The following is a 22,211-nucleotide window of genomic DNA, read 5'->3' on the forward strand; positions in this document are numbered from 1 at the left end:
TGTTTTCTTTGTCAAATCATAATATTTCTTATCACTATGAAAAAATCCATCGATATTTATTCTTATTTTAGAGCATTTCATTGATAAAATAGTATTTTGAGTTGGTTATGTTTTGTTTTGAAGTCAACAAACTTGTGTTGAAAAATGGCGGCAAATGATGGCTTGTTTTGTACAAGACTTTAGTTGAACATGGACGAAGAAAACACTACACGACTAATACAAGCTGGAATGATCCGAGTAAATCAAGAAATAATTCTAGCCTAATGTGGTTCAATAATCATAGTTATCTAGTTTTTCAATGTGAGGATCAGCAATAATTCAGCTCACCTTTTTTACTTGTCTTTGTTCAGCTCACCTCGAGTCTGAAAGAAAATAAATAACACGGATATTTAGAACAAATTCTATATACTCAAGACAAGACTAAAAAACAAAACAAACTTTTCTTGCTGTTTGGTTTTTCTTTTCCTGGGTCTTGTCACATCAGATCAAAGAAGACAAAATACTGACTAAACGAAGGTCTTGACTGCGGACATTTTTGAAGTTTGACATATTCTCGCCAAAAACAAGCGGTTTTTTCCATAACTTTTCCAGACTCCTCGAAGCAGATGTAAACAGGTTTAGTAGTTGAGGTATTTACTTGCAATGTGGTTGGTTGTGTAAGTCAGTAAACTGTTGGGAAGAGAGCAATAATCCAGTAGAAATTCTTGGTTGATGAAGAACAAAGAACAAAACCAACTTTGAAAAACTTCCAACCAACCAGTCACGTGATGAAAAGAGCGGGAAAATAATAATCCACGCTGATTGGTTCATGTCAGGGAACTTGAAGCAATCAGAGAACATTTATCATCATCATCATCATCATCATCATCATCATCATCCACAGGCTAACCAATCTGATAAAAGGAAAATATGAATGTGTATCGTCTTTTGACATTTCCCCTAACCGGCTTCCCATCTTAGTAGCAATTTTCTCCCCGGCTTATAGTGGTTAGCCAATAACATAACAATTTTATGTGAATAAGAATTACAGAATTTGCATGAAAACACTAGAGGCAAAAGACAGTAGAAACTGCAAGGCAGGAAACAGCTGTAAAAACAAAGACCAGATAACACCACCAAACTATACTGACAGGGTGAGTAGATTGAAAAGAAATTCAAAATTGGAAAAATTGATCAAACCTTATAAACAATCAATGTGTAAATCGTTTGTAAATTAATATACCCAAATGTATATTATCAAAAAAAGTTTACTTTCGACACCAAATTGCAAAATTATAAGTTTCAGTCATCTTTGAGCAAAACGAATGGGCTGTAGCCCATGGTTTTGATGTATTTTCTTATCATTTTGAAAAACGCTAGGCAGCGCTTATCTATCTAAGACGGATGAACCTCTTGAAGACATCAACACGCAAATAGTATAACTTGTCTAAGACCAATATCCCGATAAACCATACCCTATCCAGCAGAACATCCCCATATAGACTATATATGGCCGAGTGTCCCCTCTCACGTCTGTGAGACTTGGAACATACCCTCTTCACCTGTTCCCACCATTCCCGAAGGCTTCCCGAGGGTGCTCCACGATCCTTCTACTTGCTGTTCCGTGATGCAGGGTTTTAAGTGTAATACTCAAAACACGGAAAGAGAGAGCAGCCTTAGATTTTCGCAAAATCATAAGCTTGCTCCAAGTCGACCTCTATTGTTGGGAGAGAGGGGATGGGGTTTTATCACCGAGTGAAACGAAGAGGGTTACAATCATTTTAAAAAGCTTATTGCAAAATCCCCCACTTCAGGATGATTTGATGTATTGTTAACAAAATGATGATTTGATGTATCTTATTAATTGTAATCATTTCTTTACAATATTAACCAATATATATATTTTGATACTGCGGTTGAACTGCGCTCCCAGACTCATGAGTTTAACCGCGAGGGTCTGAGGTGAGGATAGTTCCCAGTCCTCCTCATTCATTACAGGTTGTTAATAAAAGTTCAACAGGTTTTTTTCGAAGGGATTCCAAACAACATCCAACATAAAAACACCCCAAACCATCCCTGATCTCTTCAATAACACGTCATGGCCAAGCTAAAGGAGTCAACCGAGTGTAGATGTACTTGTGGACAGTGCTGTTGTAAGAGTTCTATGGAGAAAGTCATGAAGTTAAGTGAGCAATCAACAGTACGAGCCAATGGTGGAGACCATGTTGAACGACGTCCTTTTGCCATCGCATGTGAATGGGACCGAAAACAGACCCAACAATTCAGTGATGATGGCACTAATACCTTTTTCTGGTAGGTTAAATTGGTGTTATTGAGCTTGAACTAAAGAAAACTGATAGTTGAAGGAATAACCTTCACCAGCTTCGTGCCTAACGTCTGGGTTAATAAGTGTAAACCATTTGTTTATATTAACATTTATTATAACTTGGATTTAAATTAGCTCATAAACGCTTCTCATTGAACTTTTATATCGCCTATCAATGACAGTCTTAAGCCAGTTAAAAAGGTATAGATTTTTCTGTATATTTGAGTCAAATAATTAACACGAGCTCTTTCTATCTTTGAGTCGAATAACATGGACTCTTTCTACTTGGTGTTATATTAAAAGCACCTGAAGCATGAAAACAATAGCCAAGGATAATGAAGTTGTAGCTAAACAATACCCTGCAAAACGAAAACCCTTACCCAGAATACAATAAAGATTGGTACACCAAGAAAGACCCATAAAAGGAATCATTAAAGTGTATATGACACGAAAAAATTTCAATGTTAAGAATGTGTAGTTTATTGGCATTAATAAGAATATCATGGTTAAATTTGTTCCAAAAACCCATTTCTCTAGAAATTCAAAAAATTTTAGCACGAGTTGTGACGTCATTTTGTTTACAAGTCTCCAGATTTTGTTGCAAATACATGAAATATGTTTGAATATAGAATCTTAATTTCAAGTAGTACACTTTTCAGTTTCCCAACATTGGAAGAGTACTACGTAAGCTATCAAATGAAGCTGACAAAAATATGTCTTTTGTTGTTAATTCATATGAATTACAATTTATATTTAGTACATTACTACTGAATCTAGAGTACGTGTCAACAAAATGACGTCACAAATTGGGATTAACTTTCGCAAATATCTCAAGAAATAAACTTTTGAAACAAATTTTGTTACGATATATTTATTATTACTAACAAACTATACATTTTAAATGATGGAATGTTTTCGTGTCATATACACTTTAAAATATCAATGAATAAATCAGGAGCTGATTATAATCACTTACTATAATATGTTTTTGATTTAAGTGGAAATTAGTATAATCTGAGACTTGAATGTAGAGTTTAGTACACTGTGATTGGTCAAGCAACCAGTGATTATGAGACAATATTCTGATCACTGCTTGAGCTGTGATTATGAGGTTACCCAATGTTTGCCACAGTGGAAGTAATGCAAAAACAGTTTTTTATCATGAATTTTGTCTTTATTCTGGTTTAGAGTTTCACAACGTCTACTGTCATCTGTGTGTTGCAACTGATGGTGTGCTACAGACTTTTCTATCTTACATTCAAGGCTGAGAGCACATTCCCTATTTGGACCAATTTTAGGAAAAAGAAAAAAGTTGTTTTCTGACAGCCTTTGTTTTATTTTATCTGCAGGCAAGCACATACCATCACAGTCCTTGTTGGAATGCTTGCTGTGCTTGTATATGTTGCATTGTTTGAGTTAACGCCGATGGATAGTCAATATAATACTAAAAGGTATTCTATAATGTTCACAATTACATTCAACAGAAATTAAAATAATGCTACCACTTGCATTTCTAAACACCATGTATTAGGTCACTGAGGATCAAACTATGGACCTCTTGCTTAGCAGGCAGCACACTAACCAACCAAGCCACACTTGCTGCTTAAAACAAGTGTGTGAGGTCACTGAGGATCAAACTATGGACCTCTTGCTTAGCAGGCAGCACACTAACCAACCAAGCCACACTTGCTCCTTAAAACAAGTGTGTGAGGTCACTGAGGATCAAACTATGGACCTCTTGCTTAGCAGGCAGTACACTAACCAACCAATCCATACTTTTTTCTTTTAATATTTGTTATTTAACTTTAAAATTTGTTTCCATTTTATAGAGGATTGTTCGCTTGTGTAATGGTGTTCTTGTTGTTTGGTGTCACTCAGATCAGAGACGGATCATTCAAGCGTCCACACCCTGGTAATGATTGACCAATAACTAACATCTCTCTAGAGTACCAAAGTGATGACGTCACAGAAAATTTTTTAAAGAACTTTTGGGGTTTTTTGACATTACTGTATCTGAAACTGCATGTAAAATATGATATACTGTGAAATTTCAGAATGATAGTGTGAAAAGCAAATGTAATAAAAAATACATGTATCTTCATACATTTTCTTTTATTTGGTACTGAATTTAATAAGTTTGGATCCAGTGCAAAATAAGAGAAAATGTATGAGGATTTTTTGAACTTAAATCACCCTTAATTTTGCAGAATGTAGGCAATGTCATGTTCTCTTCAAATATGAAATTTGCTAAATTTGGAATTTGATGACGTCACACTTCGGTACTATGATATGTATGCTATAAAATCCATTTATTTTTTGTATGAGTTTGAGTTAAATAATAATGAAAAAGTTTAAAATATATGCGCTGCATATTGGGAATTTAAAATAAGGAAAGCAACCAAGGAAGGGACTGAAACTATGGAATCCTAAAATACATTTCTAGGACATTTCTTCTTACTAAACAGCTCCATTAATGAATTAAAATGACTAACAAACTCCAACACATTAATGCTGCATATTTTCTATGTTTTAATGTGTAGCATTTTGGAGACTGATGCTGTGTTTGAGCGTGTTGTACGAGTTGGCTTTGATTTTCATCTTATTCCAGGTACTGTTCCATAATTATAATAAAAATAACATGCGTGATAGGTAAATTATGAGCCTTGTATGAAACGACTGAAGAAGAGGGCCATACAAGCCTTTCACAACTTCAAGTCGCGTAAAAAAAGAGCCAGCTCGACTAGAAACCGTGGACTGCTGTTTCAGCCTGTATTGGGCTTCATCAGCATCTGGTGTATCTAGTGAGCTGGTAGAATCCCATGTAAAAGTAGTACACATTAAGTACGTATAATTTTCAGAACTACACATTACATTCTTTTGGTAATTATCATTAATATCATATTTTGTTTGAAGACTTTAGATGATGCTCGACAGTTGTTAAAATATGTTGACAAAAGTCTCGGAGAACCATTACCAGAGACATTGTACTGCGACGATTGTTCACTCTATACTCCTGGCCATCCAGATGGTCCTTTTCATAACTTCATGGTAATTAATTATTATCAGGATGCTATTTCGCTAGGATTCACATCATGTACAGAACGCATTGTGACATCCAGGGCTGTTTTCAAAGCCATTCATCAACGTGGGCCAATCATCTTTTGTAGTGATCCTTTGTATGCTTAAAGGGGCACTTGGATGAAAATGCCCCAATTTTTGAAAGTCCGAATAATTGAAGTATTCAAGGATAATATGACTCAATTATAATTATAAAAATCAGATTAGCGAAAATTTTAGCCTGTGAGCCACTTGCAGTTGAGATATTTTGGGCCAAAAGCGAAAAGAACAATAGGGTTGAGTAAATGACGTCATTTACTCACAATTTAGATGCTGAATAAAATTGATAATTTTCCCCCGCCACTTTTGACTGTGAAGGAAACATGTTGCTTGGCTACTATCTGGGCGATATAGATAAGTTTAAACAAGTCATTTCCAATTTTCATTGATTTTCATCCCCTTTAACTGCAATTCGTTTCGGAGCTATAAAATGCTTGTCATTCGTTGACTGATATTTAATTGGTTTTGTTTTTGTTCAGGAAAAATGTGACTTTTTTGTGTTCTGCCACTTGATTGGATGGTGGGCCAAGGTACGTACTGTACGCTGCTTAATTTACAATCAAACTACCTCAAGCGTGAACACGTAGAGGTCATTAATGACTTTATTTTTGGATTCTTGATTTCATTGTTTGATTCGAACATTCATTATTGAAAACGAATCTTCAAAGCCTGGCATATACAAAAGCCAAGCATATATGCAACTGTAATGCAAAAACAACTTTTCGTGCAAGGAATATGTAATATTAATGACTTACCTTCTGTTTGCGCTATAAACAAGAACCTACAAGCCAAGTTAATCGAATTTTCAAATTATTATTATCTTTTGAATATTGAAGATTCGGCATTCTGATTGGTCGGGAGCGAGTGCTTTATGAGAGCACACAGCATGCACAGGCTCTTTGCATTTTATAAAAGAAATAAAAAGCTTGCTTGCTGTGCTGTGTGCAGTTATAAAGCACTTGGGGATTGGCAGAACACTTGAGAAGTGTCGAGAAGCACTCCACTACGCGTCATGCTTCTCCTAAACACTTCTCTCATGTTCTGCCAACCCCACATGCTTTATAACTGCACACAGCATGCACACACGTTTTCTATTTCATTCAAAAGGTAATTTTGACATACTTTTTTCTGAATGAGTATTAGACTTGTGTTCATTATGTACAGTACGTATATAAAACTATTCTAAATGATATTGGCTAGAGATCAGGAATGCTGAAAAAGTTAAATACGAGTATAATACTCGAAGAAAAAATATTTTTAAAAAGTATTTGAATATTAATAAATAATTTCCAAAATTCTTGTTTGATGTAACGTGTTTGCTATTCTTCTGCAGGCGCTGATGATCCGGGATTGGTGGTTGTGTACTGTAATTAGTGTTTTATTTGAGATTCTTGAATATACGCTGGAACATCAACTGCCGAATTTCTGTGAGTGCTGGTGGGACCATGTGAGTTGAACACCTCTAATGAAATTTAACTACACTATACAGATATGTTTATATTCTGCCATACTAAAAGCATAAACCATATTGGGAAGCATGGGTGGTGTAGCGGTGAGAGCACTCACCTCTCACCAATGGGACCCAGCTAGTTCGAGTCCTGCTAAGCTCGGTGTCATATGTGAGTAGAGTTGTTTGTTGGTTCTCACCTGTGCTTCGAGGGTTTTCCGGGTTCTCTAGCTTTCCTCCCTCCACAAAAATCAACTTCTAAATTCCAATTGGAATCCAGTGGAAGAAGAGCCACTCTGTGGAATCCACTGTTAATCCCATTATTGTCATTGTCATTGTCATTGTCATTGTCATTGTCATTGCCATTGTCATTGTCATTGTCATTGTCATTGTCATTGTCATTGTCATTGTCATTGTCATTGTCATTGTCATTGTCATTATTATTATTATTATCAACCTCCCACACTCAACAGACTGTGCTCTTACCCATATACACAACATTCATAATTCAGAGATTAAAAGTTATAAGGCCTTTTTACCAGAAAATGTCATTGCAATTAATGTATTGTAAGCCTTTGCACAATATTTTCAGAATTGATTCTTTATAGATAGTGGATAGTTGATTGTGAAATATTTTGTCATTTTAATGTCGGGTCTTTGAGATACAAAGGTTTATTTTCCCAATATGTTAATGACTATGACATAACATAAGGGATCATTTAATATACAACACTGCACTCGTTCTGGAATACAGTATTTTAAAAGCATTATCCTTTTACTCATGACTCAAGTAAAGGTTCTTACAAATTTGTTTTCAACAAATGTCCAGCGTTCAATATTAAAAGTTGCCACGAAATAACTCAAATCCCTTATGTTACGTCATAGTCATTTACATATTGGAAATATAAACCTTCGTATCTCAAAGACCCGACATAATCAAGTGACGAAATATCTTCACAATCAACTATTCACTATTTAAAGAATCAATTCTGAAAATATTGTGTAAAGGCTTATAAGCACTTTAATTTCTAACGTTTATGCAAATTAGCATCAACCGGTTATAAAAGTTGTGTACGTATTGAGCTAATGAGGTGGTGATATGAAATGAAAGTTTTTTTTATATTTGTTCATACTTGTAGTGGATAATGGACGTGTTGATATGTAATGGTTTTGGAACATACCTTGGGATGAAGACTTGTGACTACCTGGCTATCAAGGTAATGAATCTATATTGTTACTAATAAAGGATTGGCCATTGATTAGCGTGCTTCCTTCAAGTTTTGGGTGCGTATGGGAGGCTGTGAAGCATGAAGAAAGCGTGCAACCAATCAAGTGCACCCAAAACTAACATGGCAAATGAGTAAAAATAATTTGGTTGATCAAAACAAATTCAAAATATTTTCAGACTAAATATTAATTACATAGCGTGCACTACTCAATAACATCAGCGTGCACCATCGATTTTTGGATGCATGCTTACATGTGCTAAGTAACCAATCAGCGTGCATTATATCGTGACTATATTCTAAACCTTCTACATTTTTCTATTTCCTTTCCCATCCCATTCCATTTTCATTTTTTATATTTTCACCTCTCATCTTAGTCATCTTCATTGGGTATTAAGGAAAGGATTGGTGGTGTGGGCTGCTAATGAGTGGCATCTTATAGAGCGACGCAGATTCGATTCCTAGGGTCGGTGTCATTTGTGCTTAGAGTCGCTTGTTGGTTCTCTTGCAAACTTCAAGGGTTTTTCTCTGGGTTCAACTCATAAATTCCAATGTGATCTGTCTTCAATTCTTTAGACAAGCCTCTGGCTCTGTAGATTCAGCATTAATCACTCCCTATGTTTGTCGTAAAAAAATTTCATATTACAGGTCTACAATACCTTTTATTTCTTTCTATTTCTCTTTCATTCACACATACTTCCCATTATTTTAATCCCGTATTGAGGCTTCACACTAACCTCGTATTGTCATTTATTGCAGCCATTTCATTGGAGGGGGTTGTACAATATCCCCACGTACCGGTAAGCTGGTTATGTTATGATTGAGTGTTTGAACAGTTAGAAATAGTGAGGGAAATTATATAGAACCACCATTGATCCACCTTAGTCCATCTAATTTCCTCGTCATCATCATGATTAACACCACCACCACCCCCAACTCAATCACCATCATCATCACCATCATCATCATCACCATCATCATCACCATCATCATCATCACCATCAGTATCATCATCTTCATCACCATCATCACCATCAGTATCATCACCATCATCACCACCATCACCATCATCACAACCATCACCATCATCAGTATCATCACCATCATCATCATCACCATCAGTATCATCATCATCATCACCATCATCACCATCAGTATCATCATCATCATCACCATCACCATCATCAGTATCATCACCATCACCATCATCACCATCACCATCATCACCACCATCACCATCATCAGTATCATCACCATCACCATCATCATCATCACCATCATCACCATCATCAGTATCATCACCATCATCATCATCACCATCATCACCATCACCATCATCAGTATCATCACCATCATCATCAACATCATCATCACCATCATCATCAACATCATTACCATCATCATTACCATCATCATCATCATAAACATCATTTAGTCAATCACAATCATCATCACCATCAACATTACAGTCATCATAACAATCATCGTCATCATCACCATCACCATGATCATTATCAGTTTCAGCATTCAATCATTGTAACAATACAACCAATGTCTTTTAGTGGGAAGTTAAAGAGAGTAGCAGAACAGTTCACCCCATACTCATGGACAGCCTATGACTGGGGTGCTACAAGGAATCTAAAGCGCTGGTTAGCTGTCTGTGGTATTGCCGCTGTGGTGTGTACTCAATTAACTCATCTTTATTAGTTAGTATTGGTGCATAACATGGTTGTCATGGTTTCCTGTGTGGGTTGATCATCACACATACACATGATAGCCTATGTTCACTAAAACATCATAAGGGGTCAAAGCAATGAATGGGTGGTTACTATGGTAACCAAAGTGCTCTCGTCATGGATACTTTAACCATGGAAATCAAAGAAACCTTACTATTGAAACACGTTACCATGGAAAACGTTACTATGGAAACATGAAAACATGGTACTATAGAAAAACGTTACTATATATGGAAAAATGTTATTATGAAAACATGTTACTATGGAAACATGTTACTATGGAAACATGTTACTATGGAAACATGTTACTATGGAAACATGTTACTATGGAAACATGTTACTATGGAAACATGTTACTATGGAAACATGTTACTATAGAAACGTGTTACTATGGAACCATGTTTATATGGAAACATGTTACTATGGAAACATGTTACTATGGAAACATGTTACTTTGGAAACAAGTAACATTCACTACAACTAAGTTGTGGTTGTTACTATGGAAAACTTTTTTGTGATGTGATGTCATAACAAGACAATACTGTAATGAACACTGTGGTCACCATGGTGTTAAGTGTTTTTTCCGATGGAAGGTTTATCGTTGTGATTGCCTTTAACAGTACCTGACGGCAGAGTTGACACTATTTTACATGAAGTTCATTCTGTGGATTCCTCCACCCAACATCTTGATGTGGATACGTGTTGTCATTCTATTGTTTTGTGGCTCGGTCGCTTTGAATGAAACCTACCAGTACATGTATGACAAGTAAGTAACCTATGCTACATATATATTACTGTATTATTAACCCATTATACTATTCTATTCTATTGCTATCAATAAGCGAACTTGTCTGTTGACATTCAAAACAAAAATTATTAAAAATTATTTCTTATTAATTGATTCATATACAGTCAATGTCATTAACGTTGTCCACCAAAAAAAGACATTTACACATTTAGACTAAAAGATATATCACGTGTTTCCTCGAAGGTTCTGGCATAAAACAAATGCTGAAATACCATTCTCCATCTTAAATCCTCACTAAATGGTCAAGGCATTCTGGATTTTCGATTCGCGAGTTGAATTTTACATTTAAAGTTCAGGCTGACGCACACGAGGCAAAGAATACATAATGAAACACGTGATATTTCTTTTAGTCTAAATGTGTAAATGTGTAAATGTGTAAATGTGTAAATGTGTAAATGTGTAAATGTGTAAATGTGTAAATGTGTAAATGTGTAAATGTATAAATGTGTAAATGTCTTTTTTCGGTGGACAACGTTAATGACATTGACTCTATCTGTTGACAATCAAAACAAAAAAAAATTTAAATCATTTGTTATTAATTGATTTATAAAGAAAGACAAAATTCAAAGATAAAATTACGGAGAGTTTTGTGTTCAGTCAAATGAAGACTGACAAGCCACGTGTCTAGTTTTTCACATTTTATAATCATTTTACTCCAGTTTCGAGTTCTGTTGCTCAGGGTAAGCCCCAGTTTTTGTGCAGAATATTCATATGAAGGAGTGAAGGTCCGTGGAATTTCAAAGTGTTTGTATTGTTGAAGTTGTGCATTCTTTACTTTACCGTTGGTATTTGTGAATATTTAGACACTGATTCGAGGCTAACCCTGAGTAATTAAGTCTGTAATCAAGGAACACAGCGGTATTTGACTTCTTTTAAAAATTGTTTATAAGCACAATATAAATGCATAGGCTTTATTTATATTCGAATTTACAGAGTAGTACTATTCTAAGAACTAATATCTTCGAGATAACAAGATCTTAACTTTGCGCCAGTAATCTTGGCAGTTTATACTGAACAAGTTTTCTTTGTTTATAAGGAACTGCAAACGGTTTGGACAACAAGCCTGGGTTGTTGCAGCGATAATAGGCTCAGAAGTGTTAATCTGTCTCAAATTTGGCTGGAATGTTGTCACTCTACCGTTCCCGCGCCATATTGTGGTCTTTTGGATTGTCTTTATAGTAGTTCTCGTTGGCTGGACCGTGTGGCATTTCTGGCCAAGAAATCTTCACAAGCAATCTATTCCTAAAACCAAAACGCTTAAAGTAAATGGGAAACGCGATTAAGATTTTAATTGTAATTGCGCTGACATCACGTGTGCAGTGCTTGGTGAGTATTGCATATTGCATGTGGCATCACGTGTGACATCACGTGTGCAGTGCTTGGTAAGTGTTGCATATTGCATGTGACATCACGTGTGCAGTGCTTGGTAAGTGTTGCATATTGCATGTGGCATCACGTGTGCAGTGCTTGGTAAGTGTTGCATATTGCATGTGGCATCACGTGTGCAGTGCTTGGTAAGTGTTGCATATTGCATGTGGCATCACGTGTGCAGTGCTTGGTAAGTGTTGCATATTGCATGTGGCATCACGTGTGCAGTGCTTGGTAAGTGTTGCATATTGCATGTGGCATCACGTGTACAGTGCTTGGTAAGTGTTGCATATTGCATGTGGCATCACGTGTGATGTCACGTATGCAGTGCTCGGCGATTGCATGTGGCATCACGTGTACTGTGCTTGGTGAGTATTGCATATTGCCTGTGCATTATTGACAGACATTATTTAAAGGGCATAGCATTACTTGCATTTTTATTTCACCATCTAGAGGTATACACTCAATTGAAGAATCGTTGTCGGGTTCAGAAACAGAACTTAAAAGCTGAGACCAAAATGGCAGATGGAAATGACATATTATGTCATAATTTATTCATTTGTGCCATCCATGCAGTCGGTTTAAAAAGCCAAACGCGTATTAAAAACAGTGGATGATGCCACGTGTCGCCGGTTACAGCATGCATCTAATTAACGTACTCTCCATGTGCCATTTCGGTCTCAGCTTCCATGTTCTATGTTTCTGAACCCGACAACGATTCTTCAATTGAGTGTATAATCGTTATTTTCTAATCCCATTGCTATACATAAATATCCTCGTAGCTTAATATTTGTAAGCGTCTTAAATTCTCTTTCTCGTTCAGTATTTCAAATATATGCTTTTAAATTTATATACTTATTTCAATAAAGTTAGTCACCAAAAACCTAGAAAGCTGTGATCGCTGAGAATCATGGGAAATATTTTATATCCAACAAGTAAAGCTTTTGACACAAACTGCAGCAGTTGAGGATGCTCAGAGGATGTGAACTTGTGTAACTGGTAGAAGATCTCGAGTCCATCAACAGTTATCATGCGGTTGAAACATGTAAAATGTATCTACCCATAATCCTTGCCGGTCTCAGCTTTGCAGCTTTTCAGGTGACTAACTTCATTGAAATATGTGTATACGAACTACGATACTTAAAGAAAGTATTTGAAGATTATGAGCAGCATCAAGTCATTTCGAGGCCGAGACAAAACGCTGAATCGAGTTGACATCGCAGTGCATTGTGGGACTTTTTCGCCATCTTTGGAATATGTCCCTAGTCAACGATTTTAGCAATAGGTCTTGCCACTTTGATTTACTGGATTGTCCAATAGATTGTCAATGGTACCTTCTTAAAATTATCATGGATGCGAAGCTAGCATGAAAAAATGGGGGAAAAATCACTCTTTATCTATAGAATTTTGAGTTTCCATAGTTATTTCACCTTCGAATTTTGAGAAGAGTCCATGGAAATAAGTGTCAACTAAGATGAATTTTTATCGTGCGCTCTCCTATGAATACCATTCCCAATAGCTGATATTAGAGGTACACTCTGTTGCCTTCAAACAATTTATGGTTGTGACTCAGACAACAGCAAACCAATGTTTTTCCAGTGGAATTAAAATCTTGTCCTACAAACAACTTCAAAGTATCTGTTTTAAAAGAGTTTTACAAGGATTACGAGGTAATTTTCTATTCTTCCCTCAGGACAGTAAACGATTGAAACAATTTATGATCAATGTTCCGCGACCAGAGTTTTAAATTCTGAGATATTCTAGATAGCATGTTGAGCTTGTGCGATATAGTAACGGTAACTAAGGGGAGTCGTTATTGTGAATCGCTTCAAGTTGTGGCATTTGGGTCAAAGCAATGGATGACCAAATGCAGCAATTGCTTGAAGGCAATAGATTGTAAATCTGATATCTGCTCTTTCAATTTCCCCTAATCTTCCCATGATCCTCATCTGTATATTTTTTAGATTAAAAGCATGTTGTATATAAGCCGGGAAATGTTTGTGCTTCTTTTGTTATGTATTTATTCATTTATTCGTGTAACAAAGTGCATCCCATATATCAGTGAAAAACTTTGCACAAACTAGTAAGTTCAGTAGACCTACAAAACTTTGCAGTAATTTGTACATAGTTAAAATATGTAGAATGCAGTTTAATAGCTTTAGCAGTATATAAGTGAGCAGAATCAAATATTTTGTAATGTAAGTTAAAAGTAAAAACTTCACAATAAACAATTATTATAAGATATGCTGAGTTTAACACTGCCCGTCATGTGCTATCAACCAGAGAGTATTCTATTGCTTGGTATCAATCACCTGAATGAATCTCATGAATGTCACTACCAGCCTACAATGACAGGCAAACACTGCCCGTCATATCAACCAGAGAGTGAGTGTGTATCTGTTATCTGTGTCTAATCTGGGGAATGACACATGGTCTAGAGAATAAGATTCTTTGTTGGAGTTGTATCCATATTCATGTGTCTTCTCATGTGCAACCGTTAAACAAAGAAATGATACTCTAGGGAATGACACGTGGTCTAAAATGGCAAAACATTGCACCCAAGATAAAGAGACCTATTAAAGTTTTCTTTTAGATATTGATTTTTCTGTTCAAATAAAAAATAAATAGTATATCACATACTAAAATAAACCAGACATTCTACAATAGACATTGTAGTTTTATTTTTAAGTCAACCAACAAATGCGCTTTTAGTAACCATGTACCGCGGGCTCAAAATACGTCATACTGAAGTCAATGGAATTGTTGCTGGTTTCCATGGCAACTGACGTTTTTTTTTAGAAAGGTTGCTTAGAGACTGGTTTTGGATTACCAGGTGTGAGGAGGGACTAAAACAAGGTTTTTTTGAGTATGCGGTGATGGGGACAGCCAATGAGGACGAAGAATGTAAGCACGTGATCAGCACTCAAAGGGTTTTCCAACCTGCTAATTTAAGACCAGTCCCTAAAAAAAGGCGAAAAGATGTTCGATACAAGCACGAGTTTCATGGAGATGATTACTAATTACCTTACACCTAATGAACCCTCTCAGCACGTCGGAATGCAGCACAATCCTCACGAGATTAAAATTCTTTTGTTTTGTCCTCCAAATTGAGCTGCTTTGACGTCACATGCAAGTGGTCTTTTATCTCTGGTTTTCACTTGCGACGGGTTCGAAGTTGAAAAACACTTCATTCGTGAAATTAAAAGTGAAAACCGCTCATTCTAAGCGGCGCAAGCCAAGCAAATGGAAATCTCCTGATTCCGATTCAAACTCGCTTTTGGCACCAATATAGGTTTTACACCATCAAGTGATGGCAGCCATGACAGGAGGTAGGAACAATTGAATCCCCGTCTAATCTGTTTTACATGAGCAAGAATTCAGTTTCCGAGGGAGAAAAAGACGTGCCATATGTCATGGCTGATATCACGTGATGGTTCAAAGCCTCTATTCCATATCCCACTCCTTTCTAGCTTTAATTCAGTCTCGTACTCAGAGCCTACGTTTCTTCTGGCCTGCGGCGAAGAACGAGAGCTCTGGCATTAACCATTTTTTGACGCATGCGCAATTTTTCGAAAATGAAATATCATGCTTTAAAACAGAGTTCTGTGTTTACTTCCGATCAAAATAAATATTAGAAATCTGGAACATACATATATATATATATATTTGGCAAGTTTTTGAGCGCTTGCGCCCTTGTACCGGAAGTCCAAGAAGTCCTGGTCTCAAAAAAATGGATTATGCCAGAGCCTTTGCTCTTCACCGCAGGCCAGAAGAAACGTAGGCTCTTGGTACGAGATTGGTTTTAATTTCACTTCGTCATCAACTGCGCATGCCCGTGGCAAGTGAAACATAATTTAATGCTAGTGGTTGTTTTGAACATATTCTCGCCTTACTCGTTATTTGGTATTCAAAAATTATTATATTTACGTCGCCCCGTAAACTTAGGCTTTGTTATGTAGAAACACCTAACGTGTAGATCTATTAAACAAACAAATATATAAAATAATTATAAGAAATTGTACAAACTCGATTTTGGTAACAAAAAACGGTACAGTATGAAGGCTTGATCCAAGTATTGATCAATAAATATTAGATAATATTATTATATTAGATATATCAGAGACATATGGCATCTTTAAATAGAAATGGAATGCCTTTAGGAACATATACGTGCCGGTAGTGTCATAATATATTAAGATAGGAAAAACCTCTTTTCACCGACCGTCTAAGACTGCGTTTACAGGGTACCGGACTAATCTTAATATCCGTTTATAAAATTTGATCTCTACATACCTTTAACACGGAATCGGATCCAACCAAACGGCTAAGCGTACGAATTTTCAGTGACGGATCCAGGGGAGGTCGAAGGGGTCCACGGAGCCCCCCTTGAAGGTTTGATCTTTTAGGTAATAGAAATATGTCTTATATAGATTTTGCTTAAGAGTATCCACAAAGATAATGTTGAACACGAAATGACAGATATTTGCTGTTATAATTTTTAATTTACCTTTAAGTTCCGTTACTAGATAGTAAATTAGGTGATTAGAGCCAATTGTTTTGTCAAACATCGACTAAACAAAAGAGAATTATACACAGTTTAAGAAACGGAACCCCCCTTTGAAAAATCCTGGATCCGCCACTGATTTTTGTTCGGATAGCTCAGTTCCATGTTCACTGAAATCCTAAACGTACAACTTTTTGACCAGTTAAAAATTCGCCCGGTACCGTGTAAACGGTAAGCCTAAGTGAAAACCTATTTAAACCGACCCCATTTCATTCCAGACACAACTTATTAAAGGTGCTGGTTTTTATAGTATTAAAAAAAGGAATTCAAAAACCCATCTCCTATTTAAATGATTTCGTTTTGCATAAGTGGTCGATTTTTAAAGGTTTTTCACTCAAGACAAATCTTGGATAAATATTTATTCGACATCACGTGACTACCTAGACGTCACGTGATAAGCTATCACGTGACAACCTGTCAAAGCTTCCCTTCCCTTTCCCCACTCAAGTTCTCAGTACATTAGACTCGATGGAGCTAATATTACAAAGGATGATGGGAATGAGTGGGGGAAGTGTAAGGGTACTATAAACAGCAATCACGTGATGTGTGAAGCCATTTTAAAAAGTTCCAATGTATAGGTCACGTGGAATCTATCAACGACAAAAGCCTCATTCAAAAACAGATGTTCATTGATTCATTACTCTTCACGACCATGACTTTTACTACTCTTCTTCCTTTGTCTTCGCTAAAATCGAAACACAAAGCTAGATACACACTTAGCGTGTTCAGTTCTGTTTTGGTCTCTTCTTTGCTCTCTATCCAAATCTATATTATAATAGATATGGAATGCGAAGCCCTCGATATTTGCAATTACACGGTCAATAAATAGTTCCCAAAGCTTAAGGCAAAAGACTGCCCATGTCCCCATGTATTCTACTCTGTACTACATGCATAAAAACTTACTATTAATTTTAAAAAACCGTTGAGAACTACAAAAGACCGTAGTTCTTTGAAATGGCCATGAAATATTGGTCCACTGGAGAAAAACATTCGTGGACACAGAAGTATCATCGAGGAAGTGTGAAAAATTGGAGTCTTAAATAATACGAAGAGAAGTCAATACTCGTGAATATTGGAAGACTTACTAAGCGGCATTTAGAGATATTTCTGTGTACTTTCGTTTGCCGTAGTAAGATTTTGTTATTCATTAGAAAACTGATTCATTCCAATGCTGTTTCTACTGAAAAAATTATGTTGAAAAACCACTGCTTTGCGAATGGTTAATTCATGATGTGACTCGTAGAATCGATCATAGATTTGATTTTGCTCAAGTCAGCTGCTCCTGGCCCTTCCTTTCCTCGACGTCCAATCAAATCCTCGCTCTCGCCAACTGTTCCTTAGACGTGACTTTTTCCAATATCACGGCAAATAAATCGAATTCCTTTGAACTCAGTCAGAGAGCTTCAATTACAAAAGAAGCTTTGGTCTACCATTTTCATAGTTGAGATAAACCTTTGCTTTTGACACGAGGAATGCCAAACGCTTTGTTTTGATTTTCGCATTTTTCTCCTTCCATTTTTTATTAATCGCAGAGTGTACTTAGCCAACATGGGTGAATGTGGTCCTGTTAAGAATAGACTTGTGGCTTCACATTTGCAAGTCTTCTTGGCTCATTCAGATTTTCTAGATATATTCTTATATCAGAATTTCATTTTTTTTCTTTTTTCGATCAAGAATGATGGTTTCAATCTCGTACAAATTGAGCTTCGCGATGACATTTTCCTTAATGAAACTATATATGAAAGAATTCCTGAGCAGTTGAGGATTGAAATTTTGAGGTTTCTTTATCCTAATAGAAACGGTTTGAATAAATAGGCCAACAAATTGAGCTAATATTTCAAAGTGGTCATTGGACGCTACACCCACTTCTTCGGCAATGTGGGACTTCTCCGTACAAAAGATGAAAGGCTTCGCTGCCTACTCGCTCTTCTTTATTCTATTCTCAGTATTTTCTCTGAAAGATTTTTTCCAGGATTTCCTCATCAATTGCTTATTATGTGACGACAAAGCTTTTGAGAGATTTTTCAAAATATTTTCAATTCACTGGCCATGTGGCTCAAATTGCTCATACTAACAAGTTTGACGATAAATTGATATTTTTTTGCTGTAGAACCCCTCGGTTGTACTTCACTCATTCAGTAAGTTTGACATCCTTTGCTTGCACAACCCGGTAACATTTTTCTCCGTTCCTAAGTGAGTAAAAATTCAAATGTAATTCAATTTGTAAACTATCCCATCGCTTCAAAATATCTCGCTAAAAAGGCGCCGATAAAACCTCGGAAATTTCGCCAAATATTTCCAAAAAACGAGAAATAGGAATCGATTATAATTGAGTTCTTGTCTAGTGAAACCATTTGAGCAACTGCTTAGATAGATACGAGCCAAGTCAAACAAGCTGCTAACCGTTACTGCCATGCAGAGCAAACAATATACTCCTCAAAGCACTTTACATTCCAAAATCACTGAAATTTTCCGGTTCACAGAGCTGTACAGAAGGGGAGTTATGTTTGTGTTTGCCAAATTTTGGAGAGTTATCGGGTGCACCATTAGCTATTATTTTGGTTGGCGAGTTGTTTCTAGTTTTCATTAGATTGGCAAATCTTTTCTGCTTTGGGGATTCTGTCAAAGGCGTCTTTTCATCTTCATTGTCCCAATCAGTAGGCATTCTTATATTTTTAGGCGAGCCTATTGTTTCGCCAATTTCTTTTTGAGCGCAATATGGATGCTTTGTCGCATTTGTGGAAGGATTTACATGCTGATTTGTATCTGATATGCCTTGATCTGCAATAGTTTTTACCTTTTGTTGTTTGCTGTCTTGTATAGCAAAGTCATGTAGTCCTTCCGTGTCTGTTATTTCATCTTTGGAAGTCTCCTTGTTTTTCTTTTTCCTTATAAAGTCTGTTTCCGTTTCCAAAGTAATGGTGGGAACTTCCAGTTTCCTTAGCTGTCGAATCGAGTCAGGTTTCGTATCCCCATCTCCTTTGTCGTCTTTATCCTTGCCTTCTTTATTTGGTGGGTTATCCCAGACTCCGTGTTTTAATAAATATTGTCTTCGACGATTATCGGTGAAAGTCTTAACACAATACACTATGATAATGAAAATTAAGATTCCTCCCATCGAACCGAATAATAATACGAGCTGTAAAGTAGTTATAGTTTCTTCGCCAGGCTTACTTGTTGGTACAACCGAACTAGTCAAATTATAACAGCGGCCGTCCTTACAGTCGATTAGTACACAACGCTGGCAGTCTTTTATATTTTCCTTTGCACTCGTAGTCAAACATTCAAAGGAAATACATATTCTGTGACTTGAATTACAGTCGTTGTCTTTTGAGCAGAAATCATCGTACCGACGTGACTGATTCAAATTAACATTGGAATTCGATTGACCAGAATAGACTGGCTTAGTGTCATTCATACTGCTCTCCTCTGAAGACGAGTTGTGTCGACAATCTGAGTCAAATCGACAAATATTATTACAGCAGAAGTAAGAAAGGTTCCCATTGACTTTACAATCCACAGTTGCATTACAGGAAATGTTGTTATGTTGACTTGAAGATTTGGAAATCCCCAATATCGAGAGAATAGTGAGAAAAAAGAGGATGTAAAAAAATCCTACAGATTCCATAATTACTATTAAAGTTGAATACTCGACGTAGTATTGATAAACTGAAATAGTTCACCGGCATCAAGCTAGCTAAACATCTGTTGTGTCGAGGTAGACCCAAGTGTAGATAGTCAATAATTTACCACTCGCTCTCACACCATACATATTTAAGCGATGTATCTTGGCGAACATATTTAAAGTAACGGTGAGATAGCTTGTTATTCTTTTTCTACGGTCTAGTTATCCGCGATTCAGACCACAACGCTTAATATGGCACAACTAAATTTGTCCCAGTTGGCTGAATTAAGATCTCTGTTCGATTTTTATCACTCAGTTTGATAATAAGCTTGCAGTAAACGCCAGAGAAAACATCGAACGAAGAAGGTAGCTCGCGCCTTCAACCCGAATCGCTCTTCGAGTGATGGTTCTCAGTTGACTTGTTATCCAATTCTGAGCTGTTTTTTAAATAGGATTGGGACAGGCAAATCGGCTTTATTGTAATATTCTCTCGTTTGCCGGGTGTATGGAAGACGTCGTTTCTAGCAGGAATATTGTACTGGTATTCAACTTGTATCACTCTGGAACTCAGTGATTGCTGTGATGCCCATTAGGCTTGCAGATACCTAACAACCAATAGCACGGTAGTTAGTATGTAGTCGTAGAGTTTTCTACATCAGGCGAGCCCTGTCAACTATTATAGTTACTACTCGTGTATTATGATATGGAAATCAGAGAAAAAATACACCAATCCAGCCTAAAACATCACTTACCACCACCGAATCATCCCAAGAAATATTGCGGCAGCGATAATACGAATAAAAATAAAATAGCTCAAAAATAAATCTGTATAGTTTACCTAATTCGATTTGGTTATTAGAAAAGATCTTCGCTTTCAGCCTTGAAGTGAGCTATATCTCGACTCTGGTCCTATACAATCTTCTTATTATGAAGTTTTTTTTCCAAATCTGTCGTCACAAGTTACCACTTTGCTTAATAAGATTAGCGGAAACCCTTGTACGAACCGAACAAGCCGTAATGCTATTAAATATGAGCAAAGAAAGCCATGGTTGGTTGATTTCAAAATAACTGGTGCTTTTTCAATGACGTCGACCTCATTACTATTTTATCACAATATATTCGGAATAACAAATACTTTCCCTTCGCATTCACAACCAAACTTTCTCATCCTAAACCAAACCGTTTTTCGAAGTTTCAACCCTCTTGAAAAGATTATTAAGATGGATTTTTTTTCGAGATGAGAACTAGTCAAGGGGTTAGAAGGCAACATTGGTTGACTTCCATGACAACAGGCTGGTAGCCGCTGTTTGCCAACATGGCCTATGTATGACGACCAGTGATGCAAATCAAGACGTGCAGGATAACTTTCTTATCGAAAACAAATTTTTACAAAAAATATATAATACTCTTACAATTTAGACTTATTAAGAGTAAACGAATGTGATATTAAACAATCTAGTTTTTCCAAACGAGATCACATAGTGTGGTAAAGCTGGTGATTTTAGCGCTAATTTAAAGCTCCATTTTTTTAAAATAATTTTTGAACGAAATTTCATTGACCACGAAATCAAAGGTTGTCCTCTGTACCAAGGCTCAAAAACTGAACTTGGATATTTTTTCAGCCGTCAGAAACTTCCAGAGAATTAACAAATTAAAGAGTTCTCTTTTATGTAGTTTGTTGAGCACAGTGGGGTAGTTATTGTTACTTGTCTTTGTCAATGCAGTCATGATTTTTTCTCGTTGGTTTTCGATAAGCGGAAATCGTTTTTGAGGACTTCTTTTCTGATGTCATCGAAACCAAATCATTCTGAATCATGTTTTTGCTGCTCATACGATACAAGAGATAAGGAAATTCATATTTTTAACGGAAAAAGGATTCAAGAATTTGTCATACAATATTTATTAGCTAGCTCCTAAGAGGGGGGTCTGAAATACACCACATCAACAATTACGTGGGATTCCTGTGGAATGTGTTGTACGTCACGTGATCAAATCGACGCTTTTTGGCGCCCTTT

At 36.4% G+C, this 22,211-nt stretch overlaps 2 protein-coding genes across 3 annotated transcripts; one reads left to right on the forward strand and one right to left on the reverse strand.

The window, feature by feature from the left end:
* Positions 1–1,965: 1,965 nt before the first annotated feature.
* On the forward strand, positions 1,966–14,249 carry LOC116301852 (phosphatidylserine synthase 2-like). The gene is made up of 12 exons (XM_089026988.1): positions 1,966–2,292; positions 3,655–3,756; positions 4,135–4,217; positions 4,846–4,913; positions 5,219–5,353; positions 5,902–5,952; positions 6,756–6,869; positions 8,009–8,086; positions 8,855–8,895; positions 9,658–9,772; positions 10,452–10,597; positions 11,676–14,249. Exons 1-12 carry the CDS (start codon positions 2,078–2,080, stop codon positions 11,920–11,922), a joined length of 1,395 nt encoding a protein of 464 aa, XP_088883114.1. The 5' UTR covers positions 1,966–2,077; the 3' UTR covers positions 11,923–14,249.
* Positions 14,250–14,663: 414 nt separating this feature from the next.
* On the reverse strand, positions 14,664–21,213 carry LOC116301848 (uncharacterized). Of its 2 annotated transcripts, XM_031711003.2 has the most exons (3): positions 21,035–21,213; positions 19,369–20,801; positions 14,664–18,760 (listed from the first exon to the last, which is right to left on the reverse strand). In XM_031711003.2, exons 2-3 carry the CDS (start codon positions 20,197–20,199, stop codon positions 18,707–18,709), a joined length of 885 nt encoding a protein of 294 aa, XP_031566863.2. In that variant the 5' UTR covers positions 20,200–20,801; positions 21,035–21,213; the 3' UTR covers positions 14,664–18,706. The 2 variants fall into 2 exon arrangements, with proteins under 2 accessions (XP_031566863.2, XP_031566862.2); XM_031711002.2 differs by having other exon boundaries at positions 14,664–20,801.
* Between the last annotated feature and the right edge of the window lie 998 nt (positions 21,214–22,211).

Source organism: Actinia tenebrosa, unplaced genomic scaffold, assembly GCF_029948245.1.
Source record: "Actinia tenebrosa isolate PJP-AT-01 unplaced genomic scaffold, QUT_ActTen_1.0 PGA_scaffold10__47_contigs__length_13832649, whole genome shotgun sequence".
NCBI lineage: Eukaryota > Metazoa > Cnidaria > Anthozoa > Actiniaria > Actiniidae > Actinia > Actinia tenebrosa.